The 18,144-nt window shown below is 35.1% G+C and overlaps 1 protein-coding gene across 1 annotated transcript in view; it reads left to right on the forward strand.

Moving 5' to 3' along the window:
• The window catches only part of LOC145664941 (uncharacterized), a 134,700-nt gene extending 117,061 nt beyond the window's left edge, over positions 1-17,639 (forward strand). Inside the window, exon 3 of the mRNA XM_081732062.1 lies at positions 7,509-17,639. Within this exon, the coding sequence (XP_081588188.1) occupies positions 7,509-7,930 (422 nt within the window). The 3' untranslated portion in view covers positions 7,931-17,639. The remainder of the gene's footprint in view (positions 1-7,508) is intronic.
• Positions 17,640-18,144: the final 505 nt, after the last annotated feature.

Below are 18,144 nucleotides of genomic sequence, written 5' to 3' on the forward strand. Positions count from 1 at the left end.
CATTAACATATAGACTACTAATCTGTATATTGTCTAACTATATAGTCCATCGTTAATATAGGATTCTGTAAATATATTAATCAAGCTAATGAGAAATGAATGAATTTTATCAGGGCAAACAATATTTTCATCTGTTTGCTTACTAAATTACTCTTATCATGCACGCCGACTACTTGGGTGCTCCAGGGGCTCCGGCACCCACACAGATAATCTTGTGGATGCGACGCACTCACAAGATTTTTTAGTTTGGACACGGGTTTAAACCCGTTTCTCGTGCGTTTAAGTCTTCCATGTTATCGACTGACCTAGAGCAATCCACAACTTCTTATAGTACCGGTATATATTTTACTTTATCACAGCACAACCCTTTATGACAGTGTTCATGAAAGATTTTAACTAAAAATAAAGCAATCAAATATCGAGAGACCCTGAAAACATAGACTAACGCGTTCCGCCATTGATATGCACCCACATAAATTTTGGAAAGTCGGCGCCGTTGACTCTTATAGGTATTGCTAAAGGTTGAAGATACTCGTAACTACAGTTCGGATTGATGTGCACTAAATCACGCCAAAATATGCATGCAAGTATACACTAAAAATTTCGAACATATGCACTAAAATATGCAGAAAAGAGATAAATATGCTCTAAAATATGCAAGAAAGAGGTAAATATTCAACAATCCTATTCTACATTTTATTTAGCAAAATTATTATATCTGCTAACGTAAATGAACACGTTCAAATGGATGGGTCGCCTGAAAAATTGTTTCACCTTTTCGACCAAGTATCCCCACCAGGAATCGAACCTGGGACCGCTCACACCAACGGCGAGAGCTTACAAATCACAAATTGGTTTTCGAAGGGGAACATAACATTCTGACTACTAAAAATGATCCCTACTTCAAAATTGAGAAACGCTGCTTCAGACTAAAGGCAACGTATGATCAATGTTTTTGGAAGAACCAGTAGAATGGAAATGTGAGAGGAGACGAGAGAATCTCGAGTACATCCACAGATAGAGTGTTCTCTAGCACAAACTTACATGGTGTTTGTTACATGGTCTTGTCGTGTTATATTTGACGTGTAATAATTGAACAGTAATTGTCGTGAAATGATTGAAATAAATTGACAAATATGATTGAACAATGGACATTGAGATATCACATACATTTATGATAATGTTGATTATGATAAATCATTTAACTTGTCAAATAACTGGTAGTATAGTGGAGTAGTTGCTTCAAGCATGATACAATACAATTGAATGCAATGTGTTAAATAAAAGTGAGTAATTTTCTTACATCAAACAATTTTCTTTATTTATTGACATGTCATTTTAAATTAAAAATAACCTAAAATCTAGAAACATGCTTACTGAATAATCTTAAGATCACATTTTTTTTATATCAATATCGAGAAAGCTCAATTAGCTGTGACATAACTATTTACTAAAGTAACTAACAGACAAAACAAATTAAGTTTGAACATGATAAAATGGTTTTCGACACGCACTCAAGAAACTTTGTCGCAGCATTTTCGCACCTTCCGGTTATTCTTGCAAAACACAGGAGAGGATGATATTTCAAGAAATCCAGCAAGCACACAAACATTAAAGTTTAAAAATAACATGATTCTGTTGTGTAAACTACTGTTTACCTAATCTTTCAATTGATCCTCTTAGTGGATCACATTTCTGTACTTAGTATCTGCACGTATGCAATTTTCAATAATAGCTTGCTGGCCTATTTTAAAGTAGAAACTTCTGATTCTTGTCACTATTCGTGTTTTGAAAATGCTTTTCTCAAATGATAACTGAAAATTTGCCTTTGCAGACCTATCATCCTGAATTTGATTTCAAAAAATTAAACTTTTTATTTTTATAACTAATAAATGTAAGTTTACAACACAGTACAAAAAAATGAATGAGTGTACATATTTTAGAAACATGTCCAAACATTACTTGAAGTGTCCCATCAATGAAAAAAAAATGCCCTGAATGTCTCCTAACAGTGGTTAACAGAAACTGGCCTAAGAATGTTCAAAAATATACCTGAACTTGTAGTGTGTCCAATGAGTGCAAGGTACAGAAACTATTCTAAAACAGTGTTAGGACACTTTACACATAACCCCTCTAACATTGTCTAGAATTCCCCCCAACAGTGATTAATTGGAACTATCATAACAGTGTTCAAACTGTACCTGAATTTCTGATGTGTCCAATGAGAATTATAAATGTATAAATCCTAATGTGTGAAGTGTCGTAACTGTTTAAAAATCGTTTCTGTGCTCATACACCCATTGGACATACCGCAAATTCAGGTACAGTTTTGAACATTCTTAGAGCAGTCTCTATTAACCACTGTTAGGAGACGTTCTAGGCACTTTTATTTTTGGATCGAAAGATCAATTATATTTCAATCAAAGATTTTCTTGTGTGCCTTACGTCTGGAGAACTACATATAGTGTATAGCATAGAAATATTAAGCCAAAAATGGCTCGAAACGGGAAAATATTATTAGAAAGCAAATTTTCATTTTAACACATTCTATGGACTCACTTGATACTCGACAGAAAAAATCCCACGTGGGAAACCACCTGAAATGACGTCATCAATATGGCGGCCACGCAACTACGACTACTTATGCTTATGCGGTAATATCAGAGAACTGAGATACAAACGTCGTTCTGGCGCCAAATTAAACATAAAACATTGTTTAAGCGATTTCAGCTAATATCGTTCTTAAGCGTTGCAGACATTTTTAAATATAGCGGTTATTATCTTAAAAATTAATTTTCTCCGTTTCATTTTATTTGTTTTATACTAGATTACTATGAAACTATCAGATATACGCTAAAACACCTCGAAGTAAACGTTATAGAGTCTCACCTGTCTAAAGATAGCAATATTATTTCTGTATCTTAACATTAAGCAAGCTAGTCCATTTTATGAAGCCCAAGGTGTTAAATTTTCAGCACTTCGATTACGCTAAACACATGAGAATATTTTTACGATTAAAGTCGGAAAAACTTCGGAAAACGAACTTTTAACATATTTTTTAAACAGCTGAGACTCCTGAGAAAATCGTCAAAAATAGCACATGGGCAACCATCTGAAATGACGTGAACAATATGGCGGCTATATGAATACATTCATTTATGATTATACGATAATATTTCATCACAGAACTAATATAAGAACGTCGTTCTGGTGCCAAGTTAAAGGTACATGATTTAAATGATTTCAGTTAATATCGTTTTTATGTGTTACCGCCATTTTTAAATATGCCGGGTATTATCTTAAAAATTAATTTACTCCGTTTTATTTTATTTGTTTCAAATCACATTACTACGATCAAGAGTAAAAGTTGATCTTGATAGGTAGGGGGAAGCATGACGTCACTCTGTGCCCCGTGCCTATCTTTGTCCATTGTAATTTTTCTAGAAAGTGGGGGGACGCCACAGATATTTTCTGGAAGTGGGTGGACGGCGTACACCCGCGTTCCCTTTCAATTTTACCCCTGACTACGATACTGTCAAATACATACATATAAAATATATTTAGTATTTTAAAATAATATTGATATCGCTATTGTACTTGTTTTTGTAATGGCAAAAAGTCTGCATTTTACATTATGATATTATCAAACAAAATCATTATTTAAAATAGCAAATACTGTTACATTTTACTGTTATAAAATAACACATATTTAAAACTTTGTTTAACAACATAACACATATATTTAATCAAAATTTAGAAATCATTTACTGTATTGCAAATTACATACCCTAGCTCTCTACAATTGCGTTTTAACTGTTTCATTCTATAATGTTTCTGAATCGTTTAGAAGGTGGTTTTACAGTTTCTGCAATATCATCACAAATATAATCGTCGTCTTCTAATGAATTTAACACTAGTTTATTTGTGCATGATTCTCCCGCACATTCCCCACACATTGATGTGCAGTGGAGTCCTCCTTTTCGGAACTCAATTTCTGGAACAGTCATTTTTGTATCCACACCGTGCGAGATGCAGTAGATTATCTGGGGCTGGCGGCAAAGTCGATGCCACGGGAACGTACTGTCTTACCTCCATCCCCATTTCTCAGGCGAAAGGTGATTTCCCTTCCACTATTGTATCTGATGGTATACTCGAAAACTATGCTGGTGCACTGCAGCTGAACTTGGAGGGAGGCTTGCGAGGTTCATGATATAATTCGGTGTTTTTTTTTTTTTTCTCAACAGTTCGGATATATTTCTTAAATCTTGTCCTATCGAGTCCATCTGTTATTTTCCTCCGTACAATTTCACAATAAGCGCTTCTCCAGCAATAATAAAAATAAGTTTAAATTAATACAACGGAAATTTACCGTTTCCTAAAAATAAAAGAAATAAGTAAGAGGAAATTTCCTCAGTGTTATTGGGAAAACATTTCAAAACGTGACCCTCAAACGCAGGGCCCAAGTATTCACATTAGGTGCCAAGGGGGAATACATTATTTATTGGCCAGGATCCGGTGATAGTCAACCGAAACCAACTCTTTCACCGTATTGCCTGCGTTGTAAGGAGTGAGCAAGAACTTTGAGGTACGAATTATCACCATTTTCCCAAACTGTTCGATAATGTTGGACTGGGTAAAGGAACGAAGTCAAAGATAGCATATGTAATTTAAGATGTGTGACCTAAGCAATACCTTGCCCGAAGAATCTGCGATTTGTTCTCGATGGTGGTAATCTTTTATATCGAGTACATTGGCCTGCCCTGCTATCTATGGCGAAATTTGTCATAGGTACCTCGAATACATAAATAGTCATTACGGAACCAATGTGGTCGTTGTTTTCGACGTGTATGAGGAACCAAGTACTAAATATGTTTTGCATGTACGAAAATCTCTTGGCAGGCCGAAGTCGAAAGTAACAGAATTTACGTCGTGCCTGCTCCACAAGAGTAGTTCTTGTCAAACACAGCCAATAAATCAAATTTGACTATCACCGGATCCTGGTCAAGAAATAACGTATTCCCCCTTGGCACTTAATATGAATACTTGGGTTTGCGTTTGAGGGTCACGTTTTGATATGTCTTTCCAATAACACTCTGAGGAAATTTCCTCTTACTTATTTCTTTTATTTTTAGGAAAGGGTAAATTTGCATTATATTAATTTAAACGTATTTTTATTTTTGAAGGAGAAGCGTTTAATATGAAATTGTAGGGCGGAAAAATAACAGATGGACTCAACAGGGCAAGATTTAAGAAATATATCCTAACTGTTGTGAAAATAAAAACACCGAATTATATCATGAACTTCGCAAGACTCCCTCCAAGTTCAGCTGCAGTGCACCAGCATAGTTTTCGAGTATACCATCAAATACAAGAGTGGAAGGGAAATCACATTTCGCCTGAGGAATGGAGAGGGAAAATAGAGGTGGGACAGTACGTTACACGTACCCCTGGTATCGACTTTGGCTCCAGCCCCAGATAACCTACTGCATCTCATACAGTGTGCATGCAAAAATGACTGTTTCTGAAATTATGAGTTCCGAAAAGGAGGACTCCACTGTACATCAATGTGTGGAGAATGTGCGGGAGAATCATGCACAAATAAACTAGTATTAAATTCATTAGAAGACGATGATTATATTTGTGATAATATTGGAAAAACTTTAAAACCATCTTCTAAACGATTCAGAAACATTAATGACTGAAACAGTTAAAATGCAATTGTAAAGAGCTAGGTTATGTAACTTGTAATGCAGTAAATGATTTCTAAATTTTGATGAAATGTATGTCCTATGTTGTTAAAAAAATAACTTTTAAATATGTGTTATTTTACAACAGTATTTTATGGTTAATATTTGCTATTTTAAATAATAATTTTGTTTGATAATATAATAATGTAAAATTCTGAATTTTTGCCATTACAATGTCAAGTAAATTAGTGATATCAATATTACTTTAAAATACTAAAAATATTTCGTATGTATGTATTTTGTAGTTTCATAGTAATCTGATTTAAAACAAATAAAATGAAACGGAGTATAATACATGGCATATTTAAAAATGGTCATATGGTAACACGTAAAATCGATATTAACTGAAATCATTTGGATCATGTACCTTTAACTTGGCACCAGAATCAGGGGTAAAAGTGAGGGGGAACGTCCAAAAATATGTACGGTGTCCCCCAATTCCTAAAAAGGTACAATGGACAAAGATAGGCAGACGTCGTGCCGTTATCTACCGTCCCCCTAGCTTTTCAGATCAACTTTTACCCCTGACCAGAACGACGTTCTTATATTAGTTCTGTGATGAGATATTATCGTTTAAGCATAAATGAATGTATTCACATGACCGCCATATTGTTGACGTCATTTCAGATGGTTGCCCATGTGCTATTTTTGACGATTTTCTAAGAAGTCTCAGCTGTTTAAAAAACGTGTTAAAAGTTTGTTTTCCAAACGTTTTCCCGACTTTAATTGTAAAAATATTCTCATATGTTTAGCGTAATCTAACTAGTAAGTGCTAAAAAATCAACACATTGCGCTACATAAAATCGACTAGTTCGCTTAATGTTAAGATACAGAAATAATATTGGTATCTTTAGACAGGTGAGACTCTACTCTATAACGTTTACTTCGAGGTGTTTTAGCGTATATCTGATAGTCTCATAGTAATCTAGTATCAAACAAATAAAATGAAATGGAGAAAATTAATTTTTAAGATAATAACCGCCATATTTAAAAATGGCGGCAACACTTAAGAGCGACATTAGCTGAATTCACTTAAACAACGCTTTATGTTTAATTTGGCGCCAGAACGAAGTTTGTATTTCAGTTCTGTGATGAGATATTGCCGCATACGTAGTCGTAGTTGCATGGACGCCATATTGATGATGTCATTTCAGGTGGTTGCCCACGTGAGATTTTTTTGGATTTTTTCTGTGGAGTATCAGGTGAGTCCATAGAACGTGTTAAAATGAAAATTTGCTTTCTAATATTTTTTTCCCGTCTCCAACCCTAATTTGACTATACTAGTAGTCAAACTCAAACTACCACTTAACTCAGTTTGATGTGCTCATTCCATACAAAATATAAAAACTCGATTTAGAGGCCGTTCACAAATTTTGTTGCCCCTGATCCAAAAACTAAGTATTGGCCAAATCGCAATCTTTTGATGCATTTTTTGATCATTCCCAAAATTCTTGTTCATTTTCTGTTCACAGATGTAACACTTCACGGTATTGTTGAATATATTAAGTAATGACCAAGTCACTTTTTTTAAAAAAATGTTCAAATCATAATCAAACAGTGATATATTCTTTGCACTGTGGGAACCTCTCGGAACAGAGGCGAGCGCTCTACCAATAAGCCACCACGTCTCTATCAAAACAATGAAAACATAATTTTATGGAGAGTGTGAAACACGAATATCGTATAGATGTTTATAGATTTTATATAATGGACTAATGTTGTTTTATACACAATTAAACCCTTTGTTCTTAATTCTTGCAGGTACGGATGTGGCCAAGAAATGTGCTGACATAGAATACAATGAATGCGTGGACCTCAATGACATTAAGTACTGCTACTGCACAGGAGAACTCTGTAATGGAGACCCTTCAGTGCGTGTACCACTTCAACCAAGATTCGAACCTGAGACGAGAAGAACCTCAACCACAACCACCACCACCACCAAGTTACCTCTCCTGAATGATGATGATGATGATTCTTCTTTGGAAGGCAGCGGCACCAGCGCTCATCAAGAAGAAAGGACGACCGATAAGAAATCTTACATGAGAGTTACTCCTACATTTTCGACCTCACCAACCCCTGATACACTTTCAGGATCAGCAAGGACTAAACAGTATCCTTTATTAGTAATATATGTGGTAATACAATACGCCATCTGGTGCATAAATAGAACTGTGATTTAATTATTAGATTACAAATTTTGAAAATATTTATTAATTTGCGAAAACAATCTGTAATTTTAAAATGCAGCAATGTGAATTGCAACACTTGCTATCGGACTGCAGTAGCCATATTAGTTTTCTGAAAAAAAAAAAATCCACCCGAACTGTGATCTTTGTACGTGGTATATTTTCGAAATTTAACTAATTTCTGATGACAACAGAGGAACGCAATGCTCAGATCTGATCGTCAATTAGTCGTTATTTGAATTAACTTCAGGTTATAGATTAAAAAAAAAAAAAATGAAACATGTACAGTCAATGGCAAAATTTCTTTCCGTTTGATAAAATTAGTGTCGTAAATAACTTCAGAATGGAAGGACAATTTGAGAAGTTTTCAGTAAACTAAAAAGAATGTAATTTTCAATACGTTCCAGCCAGTGGCGTATTTAGGGGGGTGGCTTCCGGGCTTAAGCCCCCTCCGAAATCTTACTTAGTATAGTAAAGTAAATGAAATATCTTGCAGAATTTTCACATTTCCAGGCAAAGCCCCCCCCCGAAAGTTAGCAAAGCCCCTCCCGAAACAAAATCGTAAATACGCCACTGGTTCCAGCCATACCACCGTTGTACGCTCCAGCTCTAAGAGTGCCATTATTCCCAAAATTAATTTTACCAAACGGAAACAACTTTTGTCGCTAACTGTACAAAATTTTGAGAAAATTTCTAGTGACGCCTGTGGTCTTTACACTAATGCCGACAACTTACCTTTAGTTTCTCGAAACATACAATTATATCAATAGAAATTCTATTAAAATATGCAATACCGGGTTGGACAATATGCAAATTGGAGATAATATGAAATAAAATGTCTAATAATATGCGAGCACTTTGATTGATATTGGAAATGCCTCACTGACTAAGCAAAAATTTTGTCTCTATCTGATTTTATTGTCACGATCAACTTTTCGCAAGGTTTCGTATCATGTCTCCCTCAGGTTGGGAACATGTCCATATTTCGGAATCCATTGCAGAGAGTTTACCTTTCGTTTTATGAGTCTGCCTATAAGTCCATGGTCTCGAAATTGTGATTTCTCAACCTGCAATATATATATTAACAACAAGTATCTAATCTGGTTAATCTATATTCTAAATTTAGAAACCAATGCATACTTGTATATTTTGTAAATATATAAATGTTAAAAACTGGTTTATCACTTACTATTTTCATGATGTACCTAGTTAATTATTTTGTAAATATTGTAAATATCAAATACAACAAAGTTTGTTACCTTAATCATGTTACTTTAATTAAGAAAGTAATTCATAGACAAATGTATCCCTGTGTTGTTCCTAAAAATATATTTGGTTGTATCTAGTCAAATGCTAAATTACGTCCAAGCACAAGGCAACTATGACTTATTCTTTTCCCAACAAGTAAATACTACGAATAACTATTTTAAATCGTTTCAGCTAAGAGTGTAACATCAATTTTCAATCAATGTGTGCGAAGTTTATGCATAAACTATTCTACAAATAATACGAGGATTATTTACAAAGTAGCTCAAACATAGTGGGTGTCCCAAAATCCACGCAAGAAGTAAATTTGATAGAAAATACGGGCTTTATTCAGAGTCGTTTCGAAGTCTGATTAACGCCATACTACGGGGATGACTAAAGGATGGTTATGAAAATTGTATTTAGAGTCTCTGATTAGGACGTAGTATTTGACGAAGTTAATCACATGTAACTAATTAATCTAGAGCAGAGGCTAATCTTTTACCCACGGTTTAGCGTGCGACACAACATTTTGTATTTCATGTATCTTCATTTTTACAGACTATGCATGCGCTCACCTACTTTTCTGTAGTTGCCACATTTATTTTTCTCACCCGATGCATTGGGGTTATGTAAGTTAATCTTACCCAAATCAACTTTTTAGTTGTACTCAAAGTAGACTCTGAATACCAAAAAGCACACCTTCCTTAGTAAAGAGCTAGTATGCCATCAACTAGTCTGTGACTAATCCTCGATTAACGAACTCTCTCTGAATACCGCCCTACAAGTTTATAATCAAAAATTGTAATTTTTAAAATTGATTCATAAAGTATACAGTATAAGGTTATGTAAGGAATAGAATATCGGGTAAATGGCCTCTACGGCTTTGCTGGCATATAGTACACTCTTGTTAAAATTTTCCATGAGCGTTTTGCATAAATGTGGCTGGATTTCGTTGACTCAACGCTCAATTTCCTCCTTCAAGGCATGAGTGGTCGTGGGCCTGTTGGCATAAACTTTAGACTTCACACACACACACATAACTAACTAACTAAATAACTAACTAACTCTATGGCCTATGGAACCCGGAGGTTCAATGCCGCGTTCACAAAAGCTCTCCACTGACTTCTATCCTTAGCTAACTGCATCCAGTTTATACTTTGTATTACAATCTCTGCGAGATCCATCTTAATATTGTCCTCCCATCTGCGCCCAGGTCTTCCTAATGGTCGTTTTCCGATTGGTCTTCCAGTCAAGACTTTGAAAGCGTTTCTACTTTCTTCCATTCTAGCTACATTACCCGCCCACCTAACCCTCCTAGACTTGACGATCCTAACAATGTTGGTTAAACCGTATAAATTATGTAATTCTTCGTTATGAAGTTTCCGCCATTCCCCATTCCCGTTCCTCTTGGGTCCGAATATTCGTCTCAGGATCTTGTTCTCAAATACTTTCAGTCTATGTTCTTCCCTCAGAGTAAGTGACAATAATTCGCAGCCATACAGAACAACAGGCATGATTATCGTTTTATATATTTTAAGTTTCAAATTCCTCGACAGATTTCGCGACGACGACAGATTTTGAACCGAATAGTAACACGAATTCCCTGCTTTTCGTCGACATTTAATTTCTCCGTGAATATGATTTTCCTCTGTTACTATTGATCCTAGATATTTGAAACTATCCACTTTATTAAAAGTATTATTTAATATTTTAACGCGTCCATAATTTGCTATATTCCGGTCCCGACGCACTTCCATGTATTTAGTTTTCTCTGCATTTACTTCTAAATCCATGTCCCTGTAAGCGTTTAATAAGATCTCTGCATTTCTTTCTATTGTTCTCCTATCATCCTCTATTAAATTTACATCAGCATATGCCTTAACCTGGTGAATACCGTTCAACTGTAGGCCCTGGTTGCCCCAATTTTTCTTTTGCTGAAATTTTAATGCTATCTCTTATTTCAGTCCAGGTATCCTCAACACTAGTGCACTCCGAATCTTCTAAAGCCGAGAATCTATTCGAAACTTCAATCTGGTATTTCTCTCTTACCTGGCTCTCTTCTAATTTCTTTAAATTGAATCTCTCCGTTTTCGGACAATGAATATTACTTTTATTCAACGATAACCTCTCTCGTATTATCGCTGCTACCAGGTAGTGGTCAGTGTCACAATCAGCCTCTCTAAACGACCGAACATCAATTATGCTAGATTGCCTTCTTCTATCTACTAAAACGTGATCAATTTGATTATGTGTTTTCCCATCTGGTGATGTCCAAGTGTGTTTATGAACGTCACGATGTGGGAATTTTGTACTCTTCCCGATTAGGTTTTTGGATGTTGCAAAGTTCACGAGTCTAACACCGGTGTCATTACTTTCCTTATGCAGACTTTCGTTCCCTATAATCGGTTTGAAAATATTCTCTCGTCCTACCTTCGCACTGAAATCCCCTAATAGAATTTTCATATGGTATCGCGAGAGTTGGTCAAATATGCATTCCACTTCTTCGTAAAAACTGTCTTTTATATCGTCATCCTTATCTTCAGTTGTGGCATGTACATTTAAAACAATAATATCACACCACCGTCCTTTAAGAGTAATAAAAGAAAGTCTGTCAGTAACAAATTCAACCCGTTTAATTGCTGGTAATATACGTTTATGAACGAAAAACCCTGTTCCTAACTGGTGATTTTTATTTCCTTCCCCGTAAAAAGAACGTAAAATTTCCGGAATTCGCAGATCCATTTCCTTCACACCTAACTTTCTGAACTCCTACTACGTCCATCCTGTATTTCTCTAACTCACTCGTTACGGATTTTAACGTGCCTGCCCTATAACGACTCCTAATATTCCATGTTCCAAATCTCATGTCCATTTTCTTTTGCTGAGATCGTGCTAAGTTTTGTCCGAGGCTTTTGAACAAAGTTTTTTTTTTTTTTTTTTTTTTTTTTTTTTTTTTTTTTTTACAGGATGAGGTTGTTAGCCCTACCCAAAACCCCAAGCTGGAGGACCACTCCTAGTCGGCTGTCCGCGACTGCTTATTCAGTATATTCGCAGCTAACCTCTATATCTAGAGGCCTTCTCCTCGATCCACAACCTGAGGACGCGCCATGCCGTGGTGACAGGATCCCACGTTACACGGTCACACACACACACGTACACACAAAAAGTCCAACGGATGATCTGGGCGGCCATTTATGACCACTAAAACGGGAAAATGGCTCATGTAGTAATTGAATTATTTCTTGGGTTTTATGGTATGTTGCACCGTCTTGTTAAACCACATTTTGTCCACATCCGTATCTTGCAATTCAGACACAAAGAATTGGTTTATCATGTCGCGATAACGAGCACCATTAACTGTTATTGCCTGATCAGCCGCATTTTCGAAGAAGATTGGTCCGATGATACCTCCAGCCCAAAATCTGTACCAATCAGTGACACATTGTGGATGCATTTGTGTTGCACGACTTGTAAGGACCCCCAGAATGTTTTAGATCACAAATTGATCCAGTCTTCCTAAATTTTTAAATTAATCCTTTCACAGTTGATGAAGTTAAATTACTATTCCAACCATAATTTGTACGAAAATTGTAGCAGCCACAGGTAAATTTGGGAGACAAAAGCAAATTTGGTGGGAAGAATTGTAAATTTGAGAGGGGAATGCTAAATTTATGGGGTAGAATGGTAAATTTGAGAAGAGAAAGGTAAATTTAGGAGCAGAATGATGCATTTGAAAGAAAGGTAAATTTGGTAGGAAGAATGGTAAATTTAGGAAGAGAGTGGTAAATTTAGGGAGTAGAATGGTAGATTTGGAAAGAATGGTGAATTTGGTGGGAAGACTGATAAATTTCGGAGGAGAATGGTAAATTTACGGGTTAGAATGGTAAATGTGAGGAGAAAAAGGTAAATTTGTTGGGAAGAATGGTCAATTTGAGAGTAGAATGGTAAATTTGGTGGGAAGATTGATAAATTTCGGAGCAGAATGGTAACTTTAGGTTAGATTAGATTGGTAAATTTGAGTAGAGAAAGATAAATTTGTTGGGAAGAATGGAAAATTTGAAAGGAGAATGGTAAATTTGATGGGAAGAATTATAAATTTCGAAGGAGAATGGTAAATTTAGGGGACAAAATGTTAAATTTGGGGATATCTTCCAAGCCGTTGTAAGGAATGAATATCCCCTGACTTTGTATTTTACAGTAACAAATTAATACATAAGATAAATAAATCTTTACCCATGACAGAGATTCGTAAATATTAATTAGTTATATAATTGGTGTATAAGTTATTTTGCAGGCCAGAAATCTTTCGATTGGTTTGACGCAGCATTCCACTCTTTCCTATCCTAAAACCAGACTCTATTTTCCTACTCTTTTCTTTCCTACATTGTGTATTATTGGGTTTGTATTTTTCAATCATGGCCTTCTTCTAGGTCCATTTTTTTCCTTTATGTAATTTTCTCCATAGCTAATAGCGTATTCATTTATATTCTCTTAACCCCAAGTTAGCCTTTAAGATAAGTGTGAAGCCTCGACTGCCAATAGATGGCAGCACTTTCCCACTATCTTTCCAATATATTTTCTTAGAAGCGACAATATACGAAATAATCCAATCAAATTCGAGTTATGAATACATAAATTTTGTCCAAAGATAACTTTCATATATACAGTATATATATGACTTCGTGCTTTTTAAAATTGTTATGCTTTATTCATTGTTGAGAGCATTTAATTTTACTCTTCGAAACCATGACGAAACTCTCTGAATAATAGGATAAAAGGGAACTGTGTTCAGCCTTACCTCTAAACCCCAGTAGCAAAATCGGTTGGCCCAACGTAGGGAAAATGGTGGCGATGGGACATACGAACGATGGCCCAACGTCAGATTTGGTCACTTTGACAACCATTTCTCATCTATTTCTCAACCAAAAGAACAGGTCCGCGACATTTTGCCAACGCTAAAGTAACGTATTTCCTGGTTGGGAAAACAGTTGATTCTATTAGTACTGTTGCGTGAAGGTCGGGATAATAGTTGGTTGGCCGACCATACATTTAACCAATAGTGGGCCAACGCACGTTTCTCTGCTATAGGCTCACACCATTTTAACCAAATCCCACTAATCTCCAATGATGGACCCACCTATCTTGCTACTTGCGAATTGAAATAAATAACATTCGTATCTTTCCGCTGTTCAAACCGAAAGCCAAAAAAGTATAATTGGCTACTGAAACATCAATCCCATTCTTGCACGGGAAGAGAAAAATATATATGTGAATTTTAACAATCTTTTTTTGTGCAGAGTATTTGCAAGTGAAAAATTGGAACACACGTACACAGTTGAATTGGTACCACAATCATTGTAAGTGCTTTATATTATTTCATTAAGCACACTTGATTGCAATATTATTAGGTAATCTGTGTTTTTATTTTTTTCCATATAATGATGTGATAGTTTTGTACAGTCAATTCATAAAAGTAATAATATTATTCATAATAATAATAAAGGTAAAGTATTTTGCATAGGTCAACATCAAATCAGCTTAATTTAGTTTGTCAAGGCTTTGTTTATCGCGGTTTAGAGAAAAAGGGAAAATATAATAGATATCAAATAATGGCACGGTTTATTCTCTGGCTACAGATTCAATTTCATTTTTGTACAAATTTTCAAAATCCAATTCTTAATATTTGAGTAAATTGCTGCAACTATTGTTGATTCCTGCTGCCACCTATTGACGTTCACGTAAACTCATCTTAAGATATAACCTGAATTTCGTGACTTAGTTACAAGAGGTTGTTAGGGATGATGTCTGTGAATGACCCTTGCTCAGTTATGACCCTGACCATGGGTACAGTTCCATTTTCAAAACATTGTGAAAACCTCCCAATATGACGTCACAATCAACTTCACAGATATAATAGGACCTACTTACTATTCAATAATGAGAAACTTCTGTTAAGAGATTAAAAAAAAAATAAAAATAAATAAATCCCATAATCTTTTGGAACGCGTATTCTGTTACTATTGAGTCGTTTTTGAACTCGTATCTTTCCATTTTAATTTGTATAGGAAAAGTTCTAGGGAAAAAACACGAATAAAGTCGAGATTTTTGCTAAATTCGCCATTTAATACTTTGAAAGCCCCTACTTCATTATATTGCACGAAGAGATTTGTTGATATTGGAAATAAAGATGCATAAGAAAAAAAAAAAAAGCTCTACAGTGAAGTAAGTATAAGTTTTAATGAAATTTCCTGTGAAGTTAAAACTGTACTACACCTTACTTTACTGGAATTGCAAACAAGATTTCGAATTACTGACGTCTCAACACTTCCTCAGCCTGTGGTCCTTCTCTGCTTTATATCTACTCCTTGCAAATAATTGCAAAAAAATTAAATATACATTTAGTAAAGAAAAAGTTTCATTTTTAAAAAAATAATTCTAATTGTTCTCAAACTTAACCTACATGAACTTTAATTTATATATTAAATTAAAAGGGCTCACTCGAGCAGACGATTCTACCAAATAGAAAATTTATAGATAAAATACGATATGAAACATTTTTCGTGAGAAAATTAGAGTGTGAATATAAGTAACTATTGTCAGTGCACAGCATAATGAAACTAATATTGAGTGATAGTCAAAGTATTGTATGTGTTAGTGTACTCTTCCACTATCCTCGTTTTTGCGTATACTCATGTGGTTGATGCGTCTGCTCCCTACGGACGCTGCCACTCGGGCACTGCTGCACTCTTCCTCTGACTCGGTTAGGTAGCATTTGTGCTTTCTAGTGGCCACCTAGCACGAGTTGGTTCGTGTTTTATGCACTGTAGTTTTATATGCCATACGAGCACACTATAATTATACTGAGCCCTCCTGAAGTCAATCTGCAAGTCTGCCGTGTCGTGACAAAACGCTGTAACTTTGGCGGAGAAGTTTTGCGAAAATGAACCGTAAAGTTTTCATCCGAAAATGTGATCTGTATCGTGCAGAACCAGTGTAAGTAGGCAATAATGGTCAACCAATCAATTTTCACTACATTTAATCACACAACATGCATTTACGTAACGTTACATGTAACCACGTGTTTCCAAAGTCAAGATACACTGGTTCTACACGATACAGATCACATTTTCGGATGAAAACTTTACGGTTCATTTTCGCAAAACTTCTTCGCCAAAGTTACAGCGTTTTGTCACGACACGGCAGAAGTAGTAATGGAGTTCCTCATTTAGTGTATGATCCGGTAAAAGAAATACGAAGCTCTAACCTAACCTGAAAATGTAAGAAATGTGTCAAAATTTGGCATTTATTCCGAAGTTGGGCGTCCGCTTTTGCCACGTTTTTTCGCTGTTATCTCCTTTCCACGCTTTCTGCAATTTGTTATTAGGTTCATTAATCCGTGTTCTTCACAAACTTTTAAAAGATTTTGCTCGTTATCAACGTACTGCTTCATAAATGTTAAACTGTTAGTTCACTGCCCTTGTACATTCGCCATGTTGATAACATAAATGCTAGTTTCTTTCCCACAATGCAACTGTTCAGTTACCTTGCGCCAAGTAGTTCCCTCCGCTCGCCGTATATTCCCATGTTTATAAAGGCTTATATGTAACGAATAAACAGAATTTTCGAGACTCTTATATATTATCAAGCATATAAACGATCAAATTATTCATATCCTTCCCGTAAATTAAAAAAAAAAAAAAAAAATGCTGCAAACGGACGCCCAACTTTAGAACTTAACCCCCAAAATTTGGTAGAACCGTCTGCTCGAGTAATGCCAATTAAAAAGCAAATTATTTAAAATCTTATCAGAGACACAATAAAATGTTACAAATAAGTAATTCTGCTGTTGAAAATTAATGTAAATATGTAACACAATGTGCTTGTATGTAAGTATTGGGCGAACTGTTTGTACTTCAGAAAAAAGAAAATTGAGAATAACTACGTTGTAAAATTTAACCATAAGATCTAAGCAATAGTTTTATAATTTATTTTTAAAATAGTCTATAAAGTAAAATAAGTAACTTTACGTTGTAATGATGTAAGTAGATTAAACTTATTCAATTTGCTAAAATAGTTTAGGACTATTTTAATCACATTTTGGCAGCGCTTGCAAAAGACATTTGTCACAAAAAGAAGTTTCTATTTGTGTCACATATACCACGAAATACTTTTGCTTTGTTACATACTTCTCTTCTTCAATGCTGAAAGTACTAATTCCAGTTAGTGTATGGCACAGACAAAGGATATCCTTTGTCTGTGGTGTATGGTGTTGTGTTTTCAATGTTGTTAGACAGTGTACCTGAAGAGTCCTCGAAGTGGGATACCAAAGAACTCGTATTAATTTGGCAAAACATTCTGGTATTGAGCAAAGGAATATTTTTCTACGTTATTTGTTAAATGTATATATATATTTTTTTTGTAAATGCCGTGTAAAATAATAAAAGAGTACACTCAATCTTTTGTTATTTTATTATTTGAATTCTATAATCAAAATTTGTTTTAATCCTCATTCTGTAGAACAATTATACTAAATCAAGGAGTCCACCGATGTCTTCCAGTGAACTGTGAAGTCTAATGTAGTAAATTGCAGTTATGAGGATCGGATCTGATTCCATTATTCGAGTGGTAAGAAACACAAAATTTTCAGAAGAGATTGCATATAGAGATAATGAAAGGTCATGACTGAAAATTCTTGATGAGTCGTTCACAGAGATAATAATACATTTGGTCTTCATATAAACTATTAAACTAAAATAATGAAACAATATATATCTTTTACTAGCGAATAAAAGATATACAACGTGGCCACAAAGTCCCGTTACATCTGAAAATAAGTAACAAACCACTAAACGTACGTAAATAGCTACACGGAAAGAACTGAATGACGTGATCAACAATACTTTCGAGAGTTTTATTGAGATAGGAAACATTAAAGCATCCTGTGTCCAAAGGATCAGTCT

The sequence above is a fragment of the Thermobia domestica genome, chromosome 1 (assembly GCF_964235325.1).
Source record: "Thermobia domestica chromosome 1, izTheDome1.hap1.1, whole genome shotgun sequence".
Taxonomy (NCBI): Eukaryota; Metazoa; Arthropoda; class Insecta; order Zygentoma; family Lepismatidae; genus Thermobia; species Thermobia domestica.